Here is a 20,603-nt window from a genome sequence, read left to right on the forward strand (position 1 = left end):
AAGTGGGAATAGAAAGTGACAATAGCTTGAAATAGCTGTGAATACAAATACCAAACAATGCGTGCCAATGTTAGAAGAAAATACCTAGTGACTAGTAACACAAAAAATACACAAAAAAGCTATATACATTGGAACTATTTACCAAAACAATATCCAAACACTGTCAATATTGGCAGGCAACATGGCTGCATGGAGGTGTAGAATCATTTATTAAAACAATAAAAGCAATCTCAATTACACACACAAAGAAATATCATGGGCAGCAGTGAAACATTGATGTTACAGTAGAAAATTCAAATTATGCTGATGTCTTAGGCGGTACATAACCACTTATTGGCAGCAGAAGAGGAAAAAATAGATATTGCCAAAGCTCATAAAAAATACAACATAGATAATTTTGCCATTAAAATAAGATGAACAATTCAAGGCATATTTATCAAAAGTAACACAATACAAACAACCATGTTAAACAGAAAGCACACTTGCAATTGGAAAATTTGTGGGTGTCTTTAAAATTTCCATTCCCTGCCAGCAATGCCCAGCATACTATACTATTCATAGTGAAACTTCTTTAGTCCTTAACTTTGTTATAAAGTGAACAGGACATCCTGAGATATGGTGAAGTGCTGATTAATACCATTCATGAAGTGGCCAAATATAAGTTCAACAGAGTTAAAAAATCAAATTACAGAATTAAACTGGCTTGTGTAGTTATGAGTGGAATATCTGTGGCAAAAAGTCGTACATTTCTTCACAACTCTGTTGTATTCACTTTCCAGCTTTTCCACTTTCAGACTTGTCAGCTGTCTTTTCCAACCCCAGACCCTCCAAATTGCAAAAATAGTTACCAGTATTTAACCAAATTGTGTTGTCCATAACACAGCGATATGTAAAATCGTGTTTGAACAATCAGTTTGATATTTTCAGTACTTGGAGACGGAAGAAGTCGTTAGAAGGATACTCCATTTATTTTTTCTCTAAAATCTACACGGCCTGATTATGATTTAATCAGGATGGGCATAAATAGCTTAATCAGACTACCGGCACTGGTAGTCGGTAATTTTGCCCTTCGGCATGAAAAAGTTTGCCGACCCCAACTCTAAACACTAGAGTTAGACTACTTCGTGTTCATACTGTCACCGCGTACCACTTTAACCTATTCTCTTTCCAACAATTAATTTGCTGGGTGGACTTAGACTCCTGCTGCCATTCAATATTACTCAGGCTTGAGATGTCAATATGTATTAGATATAACTTAAACAGCAAATAATCAAACTGTCATAAAAGTTCAAGTGTTGGTGGTGTCAATTTAGCATTTCATATTTCTGTATTTGATAATAAATTGTCATTGTGTTTATCTATCATATTTCAGTATCGTATTCGACAGACTGGCATATAGCAACAAGATACGCTTCATAAAGCTCCATCTATAGACCATGTGTTACAGACATCCCTTTAAATTTATGAATATGCATCCCCCAGGCCCAGAGTAAAGAAACCTGGAAACACTGTTCTACAGTTCTGAACTATATCCAAGTTATGTCTTAATGTCAGTATGTAGGATAGGATATGAATTACATATTTATCCCCAGAGAGAGAAAAGCCGGTAATATCGCCTATTCGTACTTCGTAGTCAAACTATAGGGTAGTGATACTGAGAGGTCTGTTGAACATCCTATTGAATGTTTATTTTAAATTTGTGATAATATTTTTATGTAGTGTCTCTTATCATCTGTAATTTTTGAAAAGTTGAAACATGGATTCTACTTCGGATACTTTACAAAAAAAGTTGCAAGAAAGACGAAAAGCAATGAATATAACGATGCAAACAACTGATTCAACAGCACTTGATGTTACTACAATCAATAATGATGACAGTGATGGTGATGCTGATATTCCTACTATTGGAGATGAGGAGACAGCATCGACTAGTCGTTTGATTGAGAAACTAGAATCTCGTCATGATGCTACACGTAAAAGACTCCAAACTTCCGAAATGCTTCGTCCTCAATCTGATGTTCGACTTCCTACTTCAAGATTACAAGAATCACCAAGGTCTATCACACCAGCTATGTCACCTGGCCAGTCTCAGGAATTGTCTCGGTAACTTACCTCCGTAAAGTGTACTGAATAGATATGACTTGACAATAATTTCAAATTATCATTGAAGGGCATGACCCCGACTATATTATTGCTTAGGAATATCTAATAATTTAATTCAATGAATATATGGGTAATGCCAATATTAATATTTTTTCCTAATTATTTTTTGCAGTCCCCAATCCGAATTGGAAAGCACATATTATTGCTTAGTTGTATCTAATACCGGTAATTTAATTCCATGAATATGTTGTGTAATGCCAATATTGATAATTTTTCTAATTATTTTTTGCAGTCTCCAATCCGAATTGGAAAGCACATATTATGGCTTAGTTTTATCTAATACCGGTAATTTAATTCAATGAATATGTTGTGTAATGCCAATATTGATAATTTTTCTAATTATTTTTTGCAGTCCCCAATCCGATTTGGAAAGCACATTCAACAGCACATTTGGCACTCGATCTGCTGGAATGTCCTTGCGTGATAGATTGCAAGCCAAGCTTCAGGCGGCTAAACAAAAGCGAGGTATTTCGCATGAGTAACATAAGGTTTATTTACTTTAGCATTAATATTTGGTTATTTGCATCCTTTAAAGCTCTAAAGCTCCTTTGAGTACACCAAAAAGTCAAATTAAAATTGTACATTTATCTAACAGTGAAAAAGGTAATTTAAATTTTCGAATATTACATTATAATTTTTTTGTGACCAATAATAAACACCAGATTACCTTTTTAGGGCATAATAATAATGATAAAAACACTTGGGATGTTACCAATCACACGGGAAAAATGAAACAACAATTTTTTTTTGATAAAACATTGACAAATATAATGATTTATTCACTATTGTATTGTCTTTTTTATCAATGAAAATATATTTCAGAGTTTTCTCAAATGGGCGAAGAGAGAAAAAGAACTCAAAGATTAAAAGAAAGGCTAAGAGACTCGAGCACCAGGTCAGTTGTTGAATTTAGATATGAAATTGCAAAGACTGTTCATTTTCAAAATAAGTTATGGTTATAATTTACGCAACACGTATGGATATCTTGGAAATCTTATTTTCGCATGGATACCGAAGCTCAAATAAACAACTTTCGATTTGTCATATATGAATATGAAAAGATTTTAAATTTTTTTACAGATTTGATGTTGATCCATTGCGTACTCTCAGTCGACCTGATTTAGAAAAGGAGAGAGAATTGGAAACCAGAGTTTTGGCGAAATTGCAATGGAAGAAGGTTCTACAGAAAGCTAGGTATGTTACCAATGTTTTACCTTACTTTTAGTCATGATAATTCTGCTATCTCTTGGATATAAAATGTAAAGTGCTCAGTATCTCATCTTTTCTTCATGCTCAATTGTGAACCGATTATCTATTTTTTTTTTCAAGGTGTTCAGTCAAGGTCTCATCTTTTCTTCATGCTCAATTGTGAACCAATTATTTATTTTTTTTCAAGGAAACAAATCGGTCAACCTAGCGATATTGATTGTTATGATTTTTTCACGAAACAATTTGAAGAAGTAACGGTGCAACCTGAAGTTGAATCTCCTGATGTTGCAACAACAGAAGAACATGCTGAGCAGGTTGCTGAAGAAGAAATAGAACAGGCTCCTGTAGTAGAAGATCAACCTGAAACTGCAGCAGGTTATTTTTTATTTCTTTGTTTCTATATTTATTTTCTACATAAATATTAACTAGAATTACAGTTGTTGCTCAGATGTTATTATCATTAATGCAGCAGTTGTCGGTAATGAAATAAGCTTCATTGAAAATTTATCAAACGACCAGAAAAGCGATGACATATCAGATTTTTAGAAGATCTTCTGGAAAATCTTTAATATTAAAATTTAATCAAGCAATGAAACACTTGAAATTATAACTCATGTACATTGGCTGAAATTAATTTAGTTTGGGTGATATTATAGTGTGTTTGTTGCCTTGTTTATTTAAAAGTTTCATGGCTTGCTATCAGCAGATTCCATTCATTAAATTTCCATTTCTTGACGTGATGACGTCAAAGTTATTCACAAGAAATGGTAAACTCACCAAACATGTGCGCAGCAACCCTAATGGAAGTTTCAATGAAACCCCAACCTCTATACCACTCTTAGATGTTACAAATCTGGAATTAAAATTTATGTCTTGAATTGCAAAGCTGAGACTTAACAGTGAATTCAAATTTCTATTTACACATCAATACTTGACAAATTTCGAAAATTCTGCTAAATTGGGTGGATTCATGCGTTACGTCGCACTAATTGAACTTATGGAAATTGGATCTAGCTGATATAAAATTTGTATTTTGAAATGTCATACAAAAATCTTGTTGTAAAAAAAATTATTAGTTTACACAAAAAAGTATGATTTTTATTTTTTAGGGGTATTTTTAGGATCGAGTTAGGCCCTGGCAAGAAGTCTCAATTGGCTCTTTGAAACGTACAATAGCACGTAAAAATTTTATTCCTGCTTTTTCACTACATATAGACCGCCTCATACTTTTTTATCTCTATATATATATATATACATGTATGAAAAAATTGATCCATATTCTATCATTTGTCAGTGCATTTTCAATCGATTACAATTGCATTGTTAGAACATAATGAAGCATAATGCTAACTATCATGATTTTTACAGATGCACAAGATGAGCAACCCACAGAAGAAGTAGAGGAAACTGATGATGAAAAAAAGAAATTACTTTCAGAGATTATTCCTGAAGAATTAGATTGGAAACTTTTCAATATAATGTCAGCAGAATATATAAGTTACAGGTATATATATAAGTTGCATTTACACAGGGATGTCCAAAATGCATATAATATTTAAGATTGTTTGTATTTGTTATAAGATTGTTTGAGATCTATCAATTTTTGTGTTTGCAATCTTTGCAAAGATGGTCAGAAAAAAATAGTGTTCTTTTAAGTTTTGGCGAGGTAAAAACTAGAAAACCATTTCAAAACACTGTTTATATTGCCATTCACACATTAGCCTACTGCTTTCATTTGCAAATTCTCCAATGAGCATCAAATAATTTATATTCTAAAGAAATAGGTATTTCCGAATGTGTTTTGAATGATGACTGATTCTATTATTGTCTTACTCTATAGCTGACATGGGCAAACTACTGCCCGTGGGCCGAATCCGGCTCGTTGGGTACTTCGATCTGGCCCGCCTGATGCGGCCACAAGCCCACAACCGAACTAAAAACTAAATTTTGATGTTTCAGCCAAAAAGAGATCAAGGAATTCTTGAGATTGCGATTAAATTTAGTTTTGGCATGAGGCTTTTCCACTTTTGTAGCGTAAATATTGTTCATAAAATGTAACTTGACCCACCACTGCCTTATAGTCTTACCCTGTCTACGAATAAATAACCAGTGTCTGTTCTGAAGTTGTCATGGTTCATAGAAAATTTGTGTGTGGCATATTTAGTGTATCATAAAATATCAATATTGTCTTAAATATTTTGTTACAGAATTCGATTAGAAACAGAGCAACAGATAAGTTTTGTTCCAAGTATTCTGAACGCTCCTTCTGAGAAGAAAGTCCTAGATAATGCTGCACCTATGTATTTAGAAGAAGAAGGTTTTTATGTTGGTTTGATGCCAGAAGTTCAAATACGGAATCGAAACATTCTTGAAAATCGTATACTCAGTCAAGAAAAACAAGGTATATACCCTTTTTCTATTCCTCACTGTAAATCTACCACAGGGACAGGGATATGAAATTTTATTTAAACTATACATCAGTCAATCTTCAAAACAAATCGAGTACATTCAAAACTAAATAATATAATCAAATTATAAATTGTTTATTTTAGGAATATTTTCATCTTAAATCTTTTTTCTATGCTTGAAATCCTGTTTTAATTTTTAGGTCAAGTTAAAAGCTGTTTCTTATTGTAACAAAATAAATAAGAACTATTTTAACTTTGACAGAAGAGCTTTGAAGAATTGCTTAAAAAATATTAAAAAGATGGTCGTCATTTACAGGGGCGAATGAGTTGAAAAAATTCTATAGTTAAGGGGTAGAAAGAAAATTATCATGGAAGTGTTATATTATTTATTGAATCTTTTTTCAGACGATAAGGCTTGGTTTGGATTAGATGGTCGTGTTAAAATATTACCAAGTCCTGTTCAAATTCATCCCAACAAACCGTGGGTATCTGGACTTGATGACATTGATCCATCAATAGAAACTATCTACGTTAAAGCCTATCAAACTTCAGTTGATGAAAAATATCTGCAAGTAAGTGAGTCAGTCCATTTGTAAGAATTAGCCGAACTTCTTTTATCTCAAAAGATGTACTAGTATATATGTTACAGCTATGTAAATTGAAAATTTCTGTTCTGATTTGATTTGATGTTCTGCAAAGTGGAACTGTGATGTGTACATTTATTGTATATGAAAAAAGTAAACATTATTCGGTACTCCCGTAGTGTATGTACCAGATTAGGGAAATTTATAATTTTATTTTGATTCTTCTTATTTTAATTCCATCGCCTTCCAATGAAAATATCCCATAGGCTTCTGTCCCTTCACACAACTTGGTGTAATAGGCGAACAAAATTAGTTACCTCTATATTGGTACGCATACTTTTGGAGTGCCCATTAGTCTATATATAAATTCTGTAACTTATGCAAGTATGTTATCGTATTGTCTTTCTGAAAGACGCTGTGCTTATTCCTCAATTATGCTTTTGCGGCGGTGGATCCGGATGCATAATATATCGTAATACTGTAGCAAGAATGAAGATAACTATTTCAAGTTGCGCAAATATGTTTTTGTTACTGTGTAGCAAGGCTCTTGAATCACTCAGAATTATGCAAGTGTAATGCAAATTATTTTAGGGTTCACAAGAACATGAGCTACAGGTTGATCTCGGCACAGCTGTTTTTCATCACCATCCTCTCATGAGTAGAGAGCATGTACTTGCATCGAGTATAAGTGAAATGTATGATGCGTACATTCGTCATCGACATAAAAACTATGCGGTTTTTTATTATGAGAAATTGAGATCGTTACGGCTCGCACTGAAAACAATGAAAAGAAATGCTTCAGCTGCTGATGGGGAGGGTATGTATCTCATTGATTTACGAAATTAACTAGATATTTGGTAGGAAGTATTCACAATATGTCAAATAACATAAATTTTGGTGTGATATAAGGCATTTACAGTATGCAAGGTTCGAATTATATCACATGCATTTGATATGGAACTAAAGATGTGGTTGTTTTAGAGATTAAGGATGAAGAGTGCTAACTAATTCTTCATACATTTGAATGATCGTACCATCTGTGCAGTATGCACACGCTCGTCGGTTTTTATGATCATGATTCCTGAGCATTCCCACCTAATTTTTTTATGATTCTTATCAGATATCGCTATTCTTGGGGGTCAAGAACTGCGAATCCAAGATTACCTAACTGAAATTCGTCGTACCTGCCGACAACGCGATCTTGCTGAAGCATATGAAAGAGACTTGATGCGAAAAATAGTTGCTGAATGGAAGGAAATTAAGGCACTGAGAACGGCCCAAGGATTTAATAATTCCGGCATTAAATTAACTGTAAAAAAGCAAGAGGTAACTTTTAATTCTGCCTTATATTGCAACAAGATTTAATAACCTTACTTTGTTCCATTCCTGTATATTTCAGGATAATTTACTTCAACTCAAGTAATACAGAAATGTATGATTGTGGATCTTATTCTTGTAGAGGTTGTTTTAGTTATAAAGCTTGTTTCTCAAGTCTCACACCAACCATACTTTAAATACTTTTCATTTGATGTTTTATCTTTGCTTTGTCTACATAAGTGTAGTTTATGTTACCATGGAAAAGGCTCGGCTATGCGGTGTGGCCCATCGTGCTGAGCGTTAGGAATACGCTTGCCACTGCACCTCTGATTATCCTGCGTGGGTTCGCAGGTTCGAAGGATAGTTATGTGCGAGAGGATTGCTGGACTCCACGCCGCTGTCGGGTGGTTCAGCCCTGGCCAGTTACGGCTTCCTCCACTATCAAGTCCATGCTTTCGAAAATCAAATAATTGGCTTACTAATCCCATACCCGACATTGACTGGTAACCGGACGAGGGGCTGTGGTTCGCCATATGACTAAGCCATGTTATCGGCTTTCTTCTCCCTCTGGATAAATATGTAAATCCTATCCTATCCCAAAAAGCAAAAATCATATTTGTCTTATTCAAAATGGGCTTGTTTCAAGTTTCTGTTAACAAAAATATGTGAATAGAACAATATTTTAGCAGTTTACTGCTGTGCTCCCTATTGTCATTTATGTGACCATTGATTGAAAGAAATCTGGTGAATTCCATGATAATCCAATTTTCCAGGTTAATCAAGAGTCAGATAGACAGGCATGGATGCAAGAAATTGATGTACAAATTCAAGAATGCCAGGAGGAATTTAACTACACAGTTCAGTATCCTTATAGAAAGCTACTGACTGAATATCAAAGTAATTTACAAGTAGGTGTAATTTATGCATACATTGGTAGTTGTGTTGTAACTCCACATAGGGTCGCTAGTGGCATACATACGATTCTGAGATGAAACAATTATCAATATTTGCCTTGGCAAAACTAGGGCCAGAAAATTTTGTGAATTGGATAGAACATTATTTTGTCCTTTGTTAAGTAGCAGTGTAGTTCTTGATATAGTGCATCTATTTTCTTCTACATTTGTTGATGTTTTTAGATAATTGTTAGTTAATAGCTTAGTCAATTTTATTCCGATTTTCCTTATTTTAGTTCTACTAAGAGTTCGGGACCATTTGTGTTAGCCAAGTGAATATCCCCCCCTGCCCATAGGTTTCAATCCCTTTACACAACTTGATGCAAAATAAGCGAACGAAATTAGTTACCTCCATATTGGTACACACACTTCTGGAGCGCCGATTTTTCAACAATTTTCAGTTTTCCAAAATCTACATATATTGTGGGTAGAATGCTTTTGTATATATGTATAAGGATGAAATTACTTTTCCAGGATTGGAAAAAGACTAGAATAAAATTGAAAAGACAACAAAAAAGTGAATCTTCTGCAGATCTTGGAGTAAGTTCAACCTTAAAAATAGATCTCTGATTACAATTTTTTATGTTTTTATGTGAGTTTTGTTGAAATATTACGGTACTTATGTTCTACACAAAAGCCTATATATATATATAACTCATTTAGATGACAGAAGAAGAGTCTCTTATTGTTGGACCAAATCCTAAACCACTGAAGCCACTTCCACCTGCTAAATTTGATGAAAATGCAGTTCGTGAACAACTTATTAATCAAGCTTTACAGCATCGAAGAAACCCAGGTATTTTTTGTTACTGTATTAATTCGTAAAAATATTTTTAGTTCTTTTTTAGTTAACATCTTTATTGTACTGTACAAGTGAGTATAGAAAAGAAAATATCAAATATTTGATAATCTTGATAGGTTTTTTATTGGAAATGTCTTATTGGCGCTCCAGAAGTGTGTGAACCAATATGAATGTAACTAATTTTGTTTGCTTACTTTACATCAAGTTGTGTAAAGAGACTAAAACCTATGGGCAGGGGGTATATTCACTTGGCTAACAGAGACAATCCCCGAACTCGTAAGAGAACTAAAATAAGGAAAATCAGATTAAAATATTGCCTAACCCTAACCTGATAGACACACTACAGGAGTACCAACTTAATTTGTCCAATGCGGATCATCTATCTGTTTGTGTAACCTCATTTTCTCCAAATACTTTTAGGTGAACCTAAGATATCATTAGAAGTCACACACACAGGACCAATTACACCAAATGTACAACTTCCAGCAGGGGAGGCTACCAGGAGGATTGCTGTTCAAAATTCTAGATTGGTTGCTCGAGTAAAATTCAATGGCAGAGATGTTTGTACTTCAGAGGAAAAATCACTTACGTCTGATTTTCGAGTTCATTTTGGACAGATTTTCAAAATTTTAATATCACAATGGCCAGATTCTGTGAGGATTCAAATTTATGAATTAGGTCGATTGAGTGACACAATTCTAGATGAAATAAACTTGGCAATTCCAGATGGGTCGGTAAATACGGCTAACGTTCAACTATTTCCTGTTGATTTTTCTAACGATAAGGTTGTTATATACCGTAATCATGAAGGTGTTGGTAGCAGTACACCATTCACTCTTCGTTCTGATTCAAATGTGCCAGTATCACTTAAAACATGTGGACAGCTCTATGTTAGCATAGCTTGGAGTTTGGATGCCGATGGAAGAGTTTTGGCCCCAAAACTTATGAATCCACGAGGAAATGATGCTTTTGATGCTGCAGGAAGACCTCACCACGCATCTCAGATAGGTGCACAACAAAGTGATGGACTTGCTCAATATAACTTGCAAGATCCGGATTTAATGGCATTGTGGTCACAAGAAGGAAAGCTTGATCCAAATGATCCTGCCAATTTAGGAATGGTGACCTACACAAGTGCAAAAGAAGGTAATATAAGATAGAACAAAGGGATACTTATGCAGCACTTTAGTTATTTCTAAAATTCTTAATAGCATTTTGTTATAGCATAAACACAGCTAGCGATTCTATTGTAATTAAGTGCCCATACAAAGACAACATTTGCCTATTAAAGTTGCATTATTCTCATAGGCATGTCCGAAAAGAAGTATATATTTTTTTATTCAGTAAACTAGTTAAATTGGTGCTACCGTAGTATGTGAACCAAGATGGCGGACACCGGAACGTAGTATGTGTACTAGGTTAGGCCATAATTTCAGGTACAAATACTATGGGAGTCACTTGGCTAGTCCCCGAACTCGTAATAGAACTAAAATACGGAAAATTGGAATAAAAGCATGGCCGAACTCTAACCAGGTACACATACTAAATTCCGGGTCCGCCATCTTGGTTCACATACTTTGGGAGTACCAATTTAACTACAGTTTACAGAATGAAAAAATATACACCGTACTCCTTTTCGGACATGCCTATGAGAATGATGCAACTTTAATAGGCAAATGTTGTCTTTGTAATGTAAAAAAGATTTTTTAGCATGGGCACTTAATTACATTAGAATCGCTAGCTGTGTTTATGCTATATGATTTTATATTTTGAAACCAGGATTCACTTCAGCAATGGATTATTTTCGCCTCGATCAACTTCAACAGCAGTTTAATTTTGTTACTGATGAAGAAATGGGTCAGGCTCGTAGGTTAAGATTACTGGAGTATAGAGCAACAGGAATATCAGAATTTCGTAACTTGAGTATGGTGCCTGCTAATGAACATGAAATTCTGGATTCTGCTTTTACTGCATATGAACGACACAAACGGGAAAAAGATGCCTTAGGTGAAATGGGTGAACGAAAAGTTGCTGCTGGATCATTAAGTGCACATAGGTTAGTACATTAGTTTTAAAGTTTTCAAATAATTTTGATGTTTTTAGGGAAAAAATACAAAAATATTAGTTTGTATTTTGTATAGTTTTTCTAATATTGTTTAGTAGTATTGTAATGCTTATTTATAGAGGTATAATAAACCAATCCAACTGTGCGAATGAAGATCAGAAAAATAGATATCGAAAAGGTTGGCAACCACTGTATGATGATATCAATTAAAGATGTGTGGAATTTTTGTCTTCGAATTGTGTCTGCATATCAATTAGGCTTGTGCTGCTTTGATAATGACTAGCAACTTTTGGTTCACAACTTCAAGTTCTCATAACATCTTTGCTTACTGTTTTATCTGGGTTTCAGACTTGAAGTACTGAGATTTCGACAGAAAGTCAGAGATTCTGTGATGAGAAGATTTTATACTGCAAGACATTATCATACCCTACAGGTAAAATTTTTCTTGTTGTAAGATATTTTTTGTAGTATGAATAATATATATCATAGTCTCATTCAATGTTCCCTCTAATTTTTTGTAGTATGTGTGCACAGAAATTTTGGTGTGTGCGCACTTTTTTGGAAATGACTAATATTTGTGCAAAAACCAATGAAGAAATTTTGGTGTTCTAACCGAGTAATAAGTGGGCCAACAACAAATTTTCTCAACTTGCCAACCGAGCACATTGTTACATTACATCGAAATAAGTCTGTGCACAGTAAATCTATGCGTGTGCGCATAGAGGGAACCTTAGAGGGAACACTGGTCTCATTATATGTCAGCTTAAATGAATCTACTTCTATTGTCACGAAGTCTTTAACTGATAGATATGGCAGGACGTTAATCAATATATTTGACTTACTTTATTGAGCGAATATGTGAGGTGATGCTTATGAGTGGCAGTGCTAGTGCTAGAGTCATTAACTTAAATTGTGCCATCCTTCCTTCTTTTAGTATTTGGTAATTATCAGCCTAATTTTGTATTCAAGGGGGTATGGCAATGGAAATTTCAAGGTAGAATATACACTTGAAAATCTCATACTAAGTTCTTATTCCGAAACATGACTTATATATGTCAGTTTAAACATGAGGTCTATTATGTAACTTCTTTATTGTTCAGGACATGGTTCATGAAGACCAAGTACCAGACATAGGCACCCTTGGTTTGAAAATTATCAAAATAGCTGAACCACGGCGTCCCTTGAAGCCAGTCCGCAGTGAAAGAAAGAAAGCAACAACTCAAAATCTCACTGAAGGCTCTGTTTCTGTTTTAATAACTGTTGTTCGGGCATACAATTTACCTATCCGAGATAAAACTCCCGTTCCTGGCCTTGAAGGTAGTTTTTCTTTTCTAGTTTTTGACGCCAGCGTTTTTCTTTTTTCATTATACTTTTTGTAGATTGTTTTGCAAAAGTTGTCTCAAACAGGTGGTTAAAGTTAATTATCTCGATGCATCTCAAATACCTTCAGCTTTTAGTATAAATGGGATTCGTGTGGGAGGTTTGCTGGACTCCTCTCTGTTGTAGGGTGGTTCAGGTAACCACTGGCCGGTTACGCCTTCCCCCATCATAAAGTCCATGCATTTGAAACGAATAACTGGCCAACCATTTCCATGCCTGACAAAAACCGGTGATCTAACGATATACCATGGATTGTCGTATGATTAAGCTGCCTTATTGGCTTTTCTCACTTCCCAGGGATAAATGTGACATTCCTATTCTATCCATACTCTCATATCAACAAATAACATTTTACTTCAAAGTTGTGTCTGTTCTGAATAGGAATCTATTCTCACCCAATTTTTGTCTTATATTGCTATATTTTTTGTTAAGGATCTTTATCAAGAGCAGTTTTAGGCACTACTAATCTTCATCAACAGTCTCAAGATGAGCGTGAACCTTTCAAATTATCACCTTTTGTCTCTGTATCTTTTCAAAATAATGTGAAAGCAACAAACATTGCTGAGGGACCAAATCCTAGTTGGAATGAAGAAATTGAGGTATTTTATTTTTCTTTATAAAATCATTTTCTGTGAAAATCACTCAGCAGAAGTGGGAGTTTTCATACTAATTTGAATGTATGGTCAATTTTAGTTTTGTTTGAAATAGTTTGCCTTCTGTTTATATTTGCTTTTCATGTCACTTTATAGCTGCCGTTCTCAGCAACCAACAACGATTATACTCCAGAAAATTTGCAGACCATTGATGACACATTATTTATTAATATATTTGACAGGTAAATTAGATAAATTATTTTTTTGACAGTAATCAGTGCCCCAAAGTGTTTACTGCTTACCAATAGAATGGAATTTGCACCATAATATGATAAACTTAAGGTTGATGCCCCTTGTTATCATGTTTTTATCTATTTCACCATAAAATTAACATGCATCTAACAGCAGGTCAGTAGTTGGTTTTCACACAGTTTGTAAAAATTTTATCATAGAAGCTTTTTATGTACAAAGTTTTGAGTAAACTAATAAAAATATCATATTGCTCATCTATAACATGGATAGTTTTTCATTTTCAATTATTGAATTGAATAATCCAGAACCATAGATTTTTCTCTGGGATGGCTAAAATCGAATAATATAGGCTACTATTCCTAATACATTCGGAGATTTCACTTTCAAATATGGAATATTGTATATATATTCTAAATTGTATCATGTTCAACAAAGAAAACCTACACAAATTATTGTAAATTCATAAAAAATGAATTTACCGGTAGTAATTTTCAACTCCGCCTTCAAAATGATCTTCTCTTTTGTTAGTTATTCTACTGTATAGGCCAACAGCAATAAGTAGAATATGTATTTTAATAATCGTGTAATCGTCATATAACAGATGAATCTTGTTATAAATGGGGTTTTATATAGGCCTACTTCAAGTTGGCCCTGTACAAGAATACACTGTATAGCTTAATTTTATCGTCCTAATATGTAATATTTCTGAGATAAATTATTGCAAATTACTTTGATCATACTAGCTATTTACCTTCTCATATATCAACATCATGCTTTTGATACCAAATAATTTTCAGAGTTGTGCGGGATGCAAATGTAGACACAAGAGATCGTGATGATGTTGGGGAATCTTCAGGAGTGGCTACCGGAGTGGTTTCACATAGAGTCCAGAATCATTGGCTCGGCTCACTCAAAATTCCATTCACAACAATTTACCAACAGGGAAAAATTGAGGGCACATTCAAGTTGAATGTCCCGCAAGTTATGCTAGGGTATACTCCTGATAGAGCGGTAAGTCGAGTTTTAGTATGCTATATCTGTAACATGCCATTGTTTGTTATGTTTTTTTTTTTGAGAATGCACTTATGCACACTCTCTTGAAAATGAAGAAAACACATCACTGAGCAGAATCAGGGGCAACCATAAAAATGTCAAATTTTACTGAAACTCCACAAAATTAAAATCATTTATTACCTAGCCAGTGAAAAATTCAAATAAGTTTTCAGTTCAAAAGTTATTTTGAGTGTTTCAATAACAATTCTGCAACTTACTGCACGATAAATTAATTTCTATAGGCGTTTTTCTTGTACCAAGGACGATTATATTAACCAGTTTAACAAATAAAACATTTCAGGAAAGTAAAGCGGATGCAGGCGCACATCAGGTTATTTTAGTAAATTTCTGTATGTCCTCTTTCATAATCAGCAAACTATAATTTATCAACTATTAATTTTGTCTTTTCTCTTATGGACTGTATATGCATGTCTTTGTAATAATTTTTGTCTGCACTATTTTCTTCAAACTCTGATCCCTATTGTAGTATTAAATCCTTGTTTCTCGGACTCTTAACTTTGAACAAACCTATCTTTTTGCCTTCCTGCCCTTGGGATGCTTGAAAAATTGAATTTCTTTCTTTAAATTCAATCAAATTCCATACGCATTATGCAATAAGCAGAATGAGTGGTTGGAGAACGAGGCAATTGGTCACTAGAGTTATTTATTAAAATAACCACGGTAGTCAGCTACGTCTTACCCCCAACGGGGTTGAAATCGAAATAACCATATCCAAAGTTAATAATAAGTAGAACCACTTACTGCACATAAGGTTGAAACGAAGTAAATCTTTGCTTATGTTATAAACAAAGTACTGCAAGTATAGCCATGACATTCAAATATTTGTCCTAATATGTGTGCATGAAATTACCAACTTGAAAAACACAAAAGCAGACATTTATTCCGTACTGTAGCTTATTTAAAAAATTTGGTATTAGATGCCAGAGCATTTGTAAATTGTGCAAAAAACCGTGCAAAAACCTTGTAAAAACGAGCAAAGTTTGTGAATGCCTATTATTGCATGCTGAAGTAAGTACTTCGTTTGGAAATGGTTTCAGATGTACAGTTAGTCAGGTAGCATGCTTTAATCTATATTATATCTTCATGACTCCCTTGATTAATTTCAAATGTAATTGCATTCTGATTGAATCTTCAGGCTTCAAACATCAAATTTGTTGTAATTTCTGTGAAATTTGTTGGCCTATATTTAGTGTTGAAATCAGGCATTCTGTACATATTGTAATACTTTCTAGAATGGAATTCTTGATGATTCGCATGTTGTATATACAGGGCTGCCTTTGATATGAAATGAAACAATAAGATGACAAAAAACGAAATGTGACTGAAAAAATGTATTCATGCCAATGCGACCCGTGTCTAATCATACTTTGCACTAGAAACCATTTGCACCAAAAATAAGGACACATGTCAAAATAAGGAAGATTCTTAAAAATAAGGGCAAAAATATTTTCTAAAACAAAAAAACGATCAAAACAAGGACAAATCTTAGAAATAAGGACGTTATGGCAGCCCTGTGTATATAACAATTTGGTGGGTAATTTTCAGGGTACTTCAAATCATCATGAATATATCTTTACTTAAAATTGTTATTGAGTACTAGATTCCACAGATTTATCATCTTTTATACTCTGTCAGTACGAATGTACTGCACAAGACAAAATTTATTGAGACTCCTTGAAATAATGTTTATATTCTTCTCACTGAAGAATACGAATATAAAAATGTTAATTTTTTTAGAATTCATCTGCAAATGATCCATATGCACAAATGGAATCACAATTTCTACAACCAACAGATGGTTCATACATTGGCATATTTGTTACCCTTGAACCCCAACTTGGCAGACCTGAACCTGTACCACAGAAATTTGAAACTCAAGAGGATGAGCGTTTGATTTCAGAGTCATTGAAATTTGAAGAGGAATGCAAAAAGAAATTTCCAAAACGAAGAATAAAAACAACGGTCATTGATATTAAAGGAGAATCTGTCTTCATCACAAGGTATTTATATGAAAGTTCTATTATCATTAAATTACAATCTTTTGAATTTTAAAATGAAATATGTAGCAGTCACCATAGTGTTACAATTCAAACATTTTGTTTTGCAGACATTGAATCAGAAATAAGTTGCTATGAGCTTTAATAATTCCAATCCACAATCCAATTTTGTTTGCTTGGTATTTTGAGAATGTACACTTATTCTATCACAGTTGCCTGTTGACACATTTACAGACATACTTAAACCAAAATACATTCATATATTATAAAACTGATATGCAATGCACTCCTTATATTGTTCGGATATGATATGAATAATATTTTTATTTCAGATATGTGAAGCCGATTGCACCTCCACCTGAATTATTAGAGGGTACGAGTCAAAACTCTCTTGTTTGTGCTGAAAAATTAGCTCGATATGTCTCTCTCATTCCATTTGTATCTGACAATGTCATATATGCTGGGAAGTGTGATTTGTGGAGTACTTGCGATCAGGTGAATACTCATGTGTACTGAATATGCCAGGCTAATTGTGAATTGTTTTTTTTTGTCTTCGGTCTATCTATAAAATTGAAATATGGGTCACCTTTTGTTTATGAAAGTGTATTGCATTGCAATGTATTTTGATTTATGAATTTTCAGTTTTTCTTTTTTGACCATTGCTAGTCCTTGTCATTCAGCTTTTCTTCGAAAATGGGTATTTCCATTTCTGAGGAAATGATTGGCTTGGTGATTACCTTTGTATATACTTATATAACTTTGTTGAAGCAACAGAACTAAAACTAAAAAAAGTAGTTTTATCAATATATTAAAATACAATAATTTTACTCATCAACAGTTTCTTAACATGTTATGTGGAGATGAAGAGGAACATGCAATTCTATTGCTTAATTTTTTTCTACATATTGGAAAGCAAGCATATCTTGTTCTTGGTCGGGCTATTCCTGAAGGCGAAACTGCATATGTATTGACTCTAGAACAAAGCCAGGTATTTAATCGGTACTCTTGTAGTGTGTGTACTAGGATAGGGTTAGGCCATAATTTTATTCGGATTTTCCCTATTTTTGTTCTGTTACGAGTTCGGTGACTGTCTGTGTTAGCCAATGAATACAATAGTTACCTCCATATTGATAAACACACTTCTGGAGCGCCATTTAATCCTCTTTTTGAGGTATAAGATACCTCTCTTATTGATTTTGTTCTATTGCTGAACTCAAGTATGTGGAAAACTAACATTTGGAAAATTATTTACAGGAATATTTCTTATGGAATGCAAGTAATGGTCACCATTATAAAGCGACTGATTTTCTATGTCCATTACAAAATGTATTTGCTCTTGTCAATCAGGTTAGTATAATATTTTATGCTGAAGCAATGGAGTAATTGTCAGAATGTCATTTTTTTTAACCGGTCGAAGAGAATTTATTAAATGTCTGTATGATTCGGATAAAGTACAGTTGATCATGTTCACTCGATTATGTATTGGTGTTCGATCATTTGCCTGAAGTCACAGCATGTATAAAATTGGCATGTGAGCAAGGTTTAAACAGCTAAACAGTGAAAGTTCAGTAAAAGCAGCGCAGTTTATTGTTGTTACGGTAAATTAGTTTTTCAAAATATGACAACCAAATTTAGTAATCATAAATTTTCTAAACATGTCTACCTTGAAAAATGTTTTTGTAAGATTATTCCATTAAAACATACTTATTGAGTATTAGTAAACTTACACTTTAATGTTTCAGGATAATATTTGGTTCAACATGCAAGTTCATGACATTCCTGCTAGAGTTAATTTTAATACCAATCAAGGATGGAAACCTTTATTCAAATCTATCTCAGCAACACAGGGATTAACCTCAGTTCAGCCAGAGGTCATTGTGTATCCTGAAACAGAGTTATCTTATGTACAAAATTTGGAAGAAATGATTGAAAGGACTCTAAAAGAAGCCATGATGGATTGGAGACCTCGTCATGTCACTCGTTGGAATCGATCATGCTCTACAGCTCTACATCAAATTTTACGAAGTCTGGAAATAGACAGGTGTTTGTTTAGTTTATGACATTCCAATTTTTCTTATGTGAACATAATGGAAAACTATATGAATTCTATTAGTTTTAGTTAACACTGGTTGTCCTTGCAAAATGCATATTGACTCAAGATTGGGACTTGTTTTAAGAATTATGATATAGGACTTATATATATATATCTAATAAAGAGTGAAGTTTCTTCTGCAGCTTTCACTCATTCAGACTGCTGTGAAATCTAATTTCTTTTTATCAGGTGGAAGCTTGGTGGTGCTGATGATAGGCAAACACAGTCTAGAACCACCCTTCTTCAAGATGATCATGCCGAGCGTTTGACAAGGCTAATTGGTGATGCACGTTTTGTTGGATTTCCTATGGACATGCCATTCACTGACATAGATGCTGTTGTCAAAGCTGTCCGCAGTACTGAAGTTCACAAAATTCAGGACAACGATATAGAATTTGCTCTTGGTGTTTATATCCATCCTTACCCATCCTCTGTGCTATGTGTATGGGTTTATGTAGCTGCTATTAATGCATCCAGGTCGTTTTGAATATATTGTCATTTTGAATTCCACTTTGTTGTACAGACAAGTGAGACATTGGAGAAATAATATTTTCTGCATGTCCAATTTGCCCAGTTAATATTCTATAGATATAATCTTACATAGTGTAGCATCCTGACCGATATCTAAAGAAGGGTTTTATTCGGCTTACTCCTATTGCTGCTACAGGTTTTAAATTATTTTATGTAATTCCGTCTACGACTCGGTTTGCTAGTTCAAATCGATACAATATAAATAATATTACTATATACACTTTTCCTGTTTTTTTTTTCATTTTAGTCAATTTTTTATATTTTCTATCAAGTATTTTTAAGTTTCTAGCATGAAGCTTTCCGATTAATTATTTAGTAATAAATATATAATATATTTTATTGAACATGAGTCATGTGATTTTAGCCTCTAGTCATCGCAATTTGAAACAACTTCTTCTTGTACCATTTAATGCAATAATTCCTGAATTCGAAGTTCTTACTTAGACGAACAACGATAGTGAGTGGCATTAGTCAAAAGGGCGACAGAAGCGGTTGAAGAGGGCTGCAGTATTAGAGCCGCAACGACAACATTTGATGTGGATCGAATGACACTCAAGCGATACAACGATAAACAAAAATACGACCCGCTTGGTATAAGCGGATACAAGAATTGCAAGGTCAAGAATATGATATTCATTTCTGAAATGGAAGCCTACCTACACCCTACAGATCGCAAAAATCCAGTTTGCTCGTCAGAAGACAATGTTGAAAACGCGTCAGATTTACAGAGTGATCTCGATACTCGCACGAATCAAAAAGATAACAGAATTCAATCAGCAGCTGGCGTTAAGAGCAATACTGGCTTAACTAGAGCAGAGCCGACTAGCAACGCAGAGACTTCTTATGTGTCTCCAGGTGATATACTACCTTTACCAAAAGCAGGGCCAAGGAAGGTGAAAGCTTCTAATAGGAAAAAGCTAGCACGAAAATTTTGACAGTTAGAGATGAAATAGCAGCGAAATCCGTGGCTGGGCTAGAAAAAAATAGAGCAAAGAAAAACTACCGTGGGGCCAAAAAAATGCTCTTTGCAAACAAGGTAACAGTTAGTGTGAGAGTAGCACCATCCAGATGTAGATCCTCTTCGAGCGAAATGGAATCTGATGAGAATGTATTGTGCGATGATACTGATGGACTCAGAGGAAGAAGATCAAAATATTAATTATCGAAGGCGATTTTGTCATAG

General features: G+C 34.0%; 1 protein-coding gene across 2 annotated transcripts; it reads left to right on the forward strand.

Moving 5' to 3' along the window:
* The first annotated feature begins 1,715 nt into the window (after positions 1-1,715).
* Positions 1,716-19,759, forward strand: LOC120337633 (coiled-coil and C2 domain-containing protein 2A-like). Of its 2 annotated transcripts, XM_078116931.1 has the most exons (27): positions 1,716-2,103; positions 2,516-2,628; positions 2,986-3,058; positions 3,244-3,357; positions 3,560-3,747; positions 4,741-4,876; positions 5,580-5,773; positions 6,186-6,352; positions 6,956-7,181; positions 7,485-7,690; positions 8,455-8,589; positions 9,109-9,174; positions 9,298-9,430; positions 9,857-10,582; positions 11,216-11,492; positions 11,850-11,934; positions 12,602-12,818; positions 13,314-13,480; positions 13,631-13,716; positions 14,524-14,737; positions 15,081-15,110; positions 16,538-16,800; positions 17,130-17,292; positions 17,636-17,785; positions 18,052-18,144; positions 18,540-18,838; positions 19,079-19,759. In XM_078116931.1, the coding sequence occupies exons 1-27, from the start codon at positions 1,757-1,759 to the stop codon at positions 19,374-19,376; spliced, it is 5,166 nt and encodes a 1,721-aa protein (XP_077973057.1). In that variant the 5' UTR covers positions 1,716-1,756; the 3' UTR covers positions 19,377-19,759. The 2 variants fall into 2 exon arrangements, with proteins under 2 accessions (XP_077973057.1, XP_039261426.2); XM_039405492.2 differs by lacking the exon at positions 15,081-15,110.
* The last annotated feature ends 844 nt before the right edge of the window (positions 19,760-20,603 follow it).

This window comes from Styela clava, chromosome 10 (genome assembly GCF_964204865.1).
Source record: "Styela clava chromosome 10, kaStyClav1.hap1.2, whole genome shotgun sequence".
Lineage (NCBI taxonomy): Eukaryota > Metazoa > Chordata > Ascidiacea > Stolidobranchia > Styelidae > Styela > Styela clava.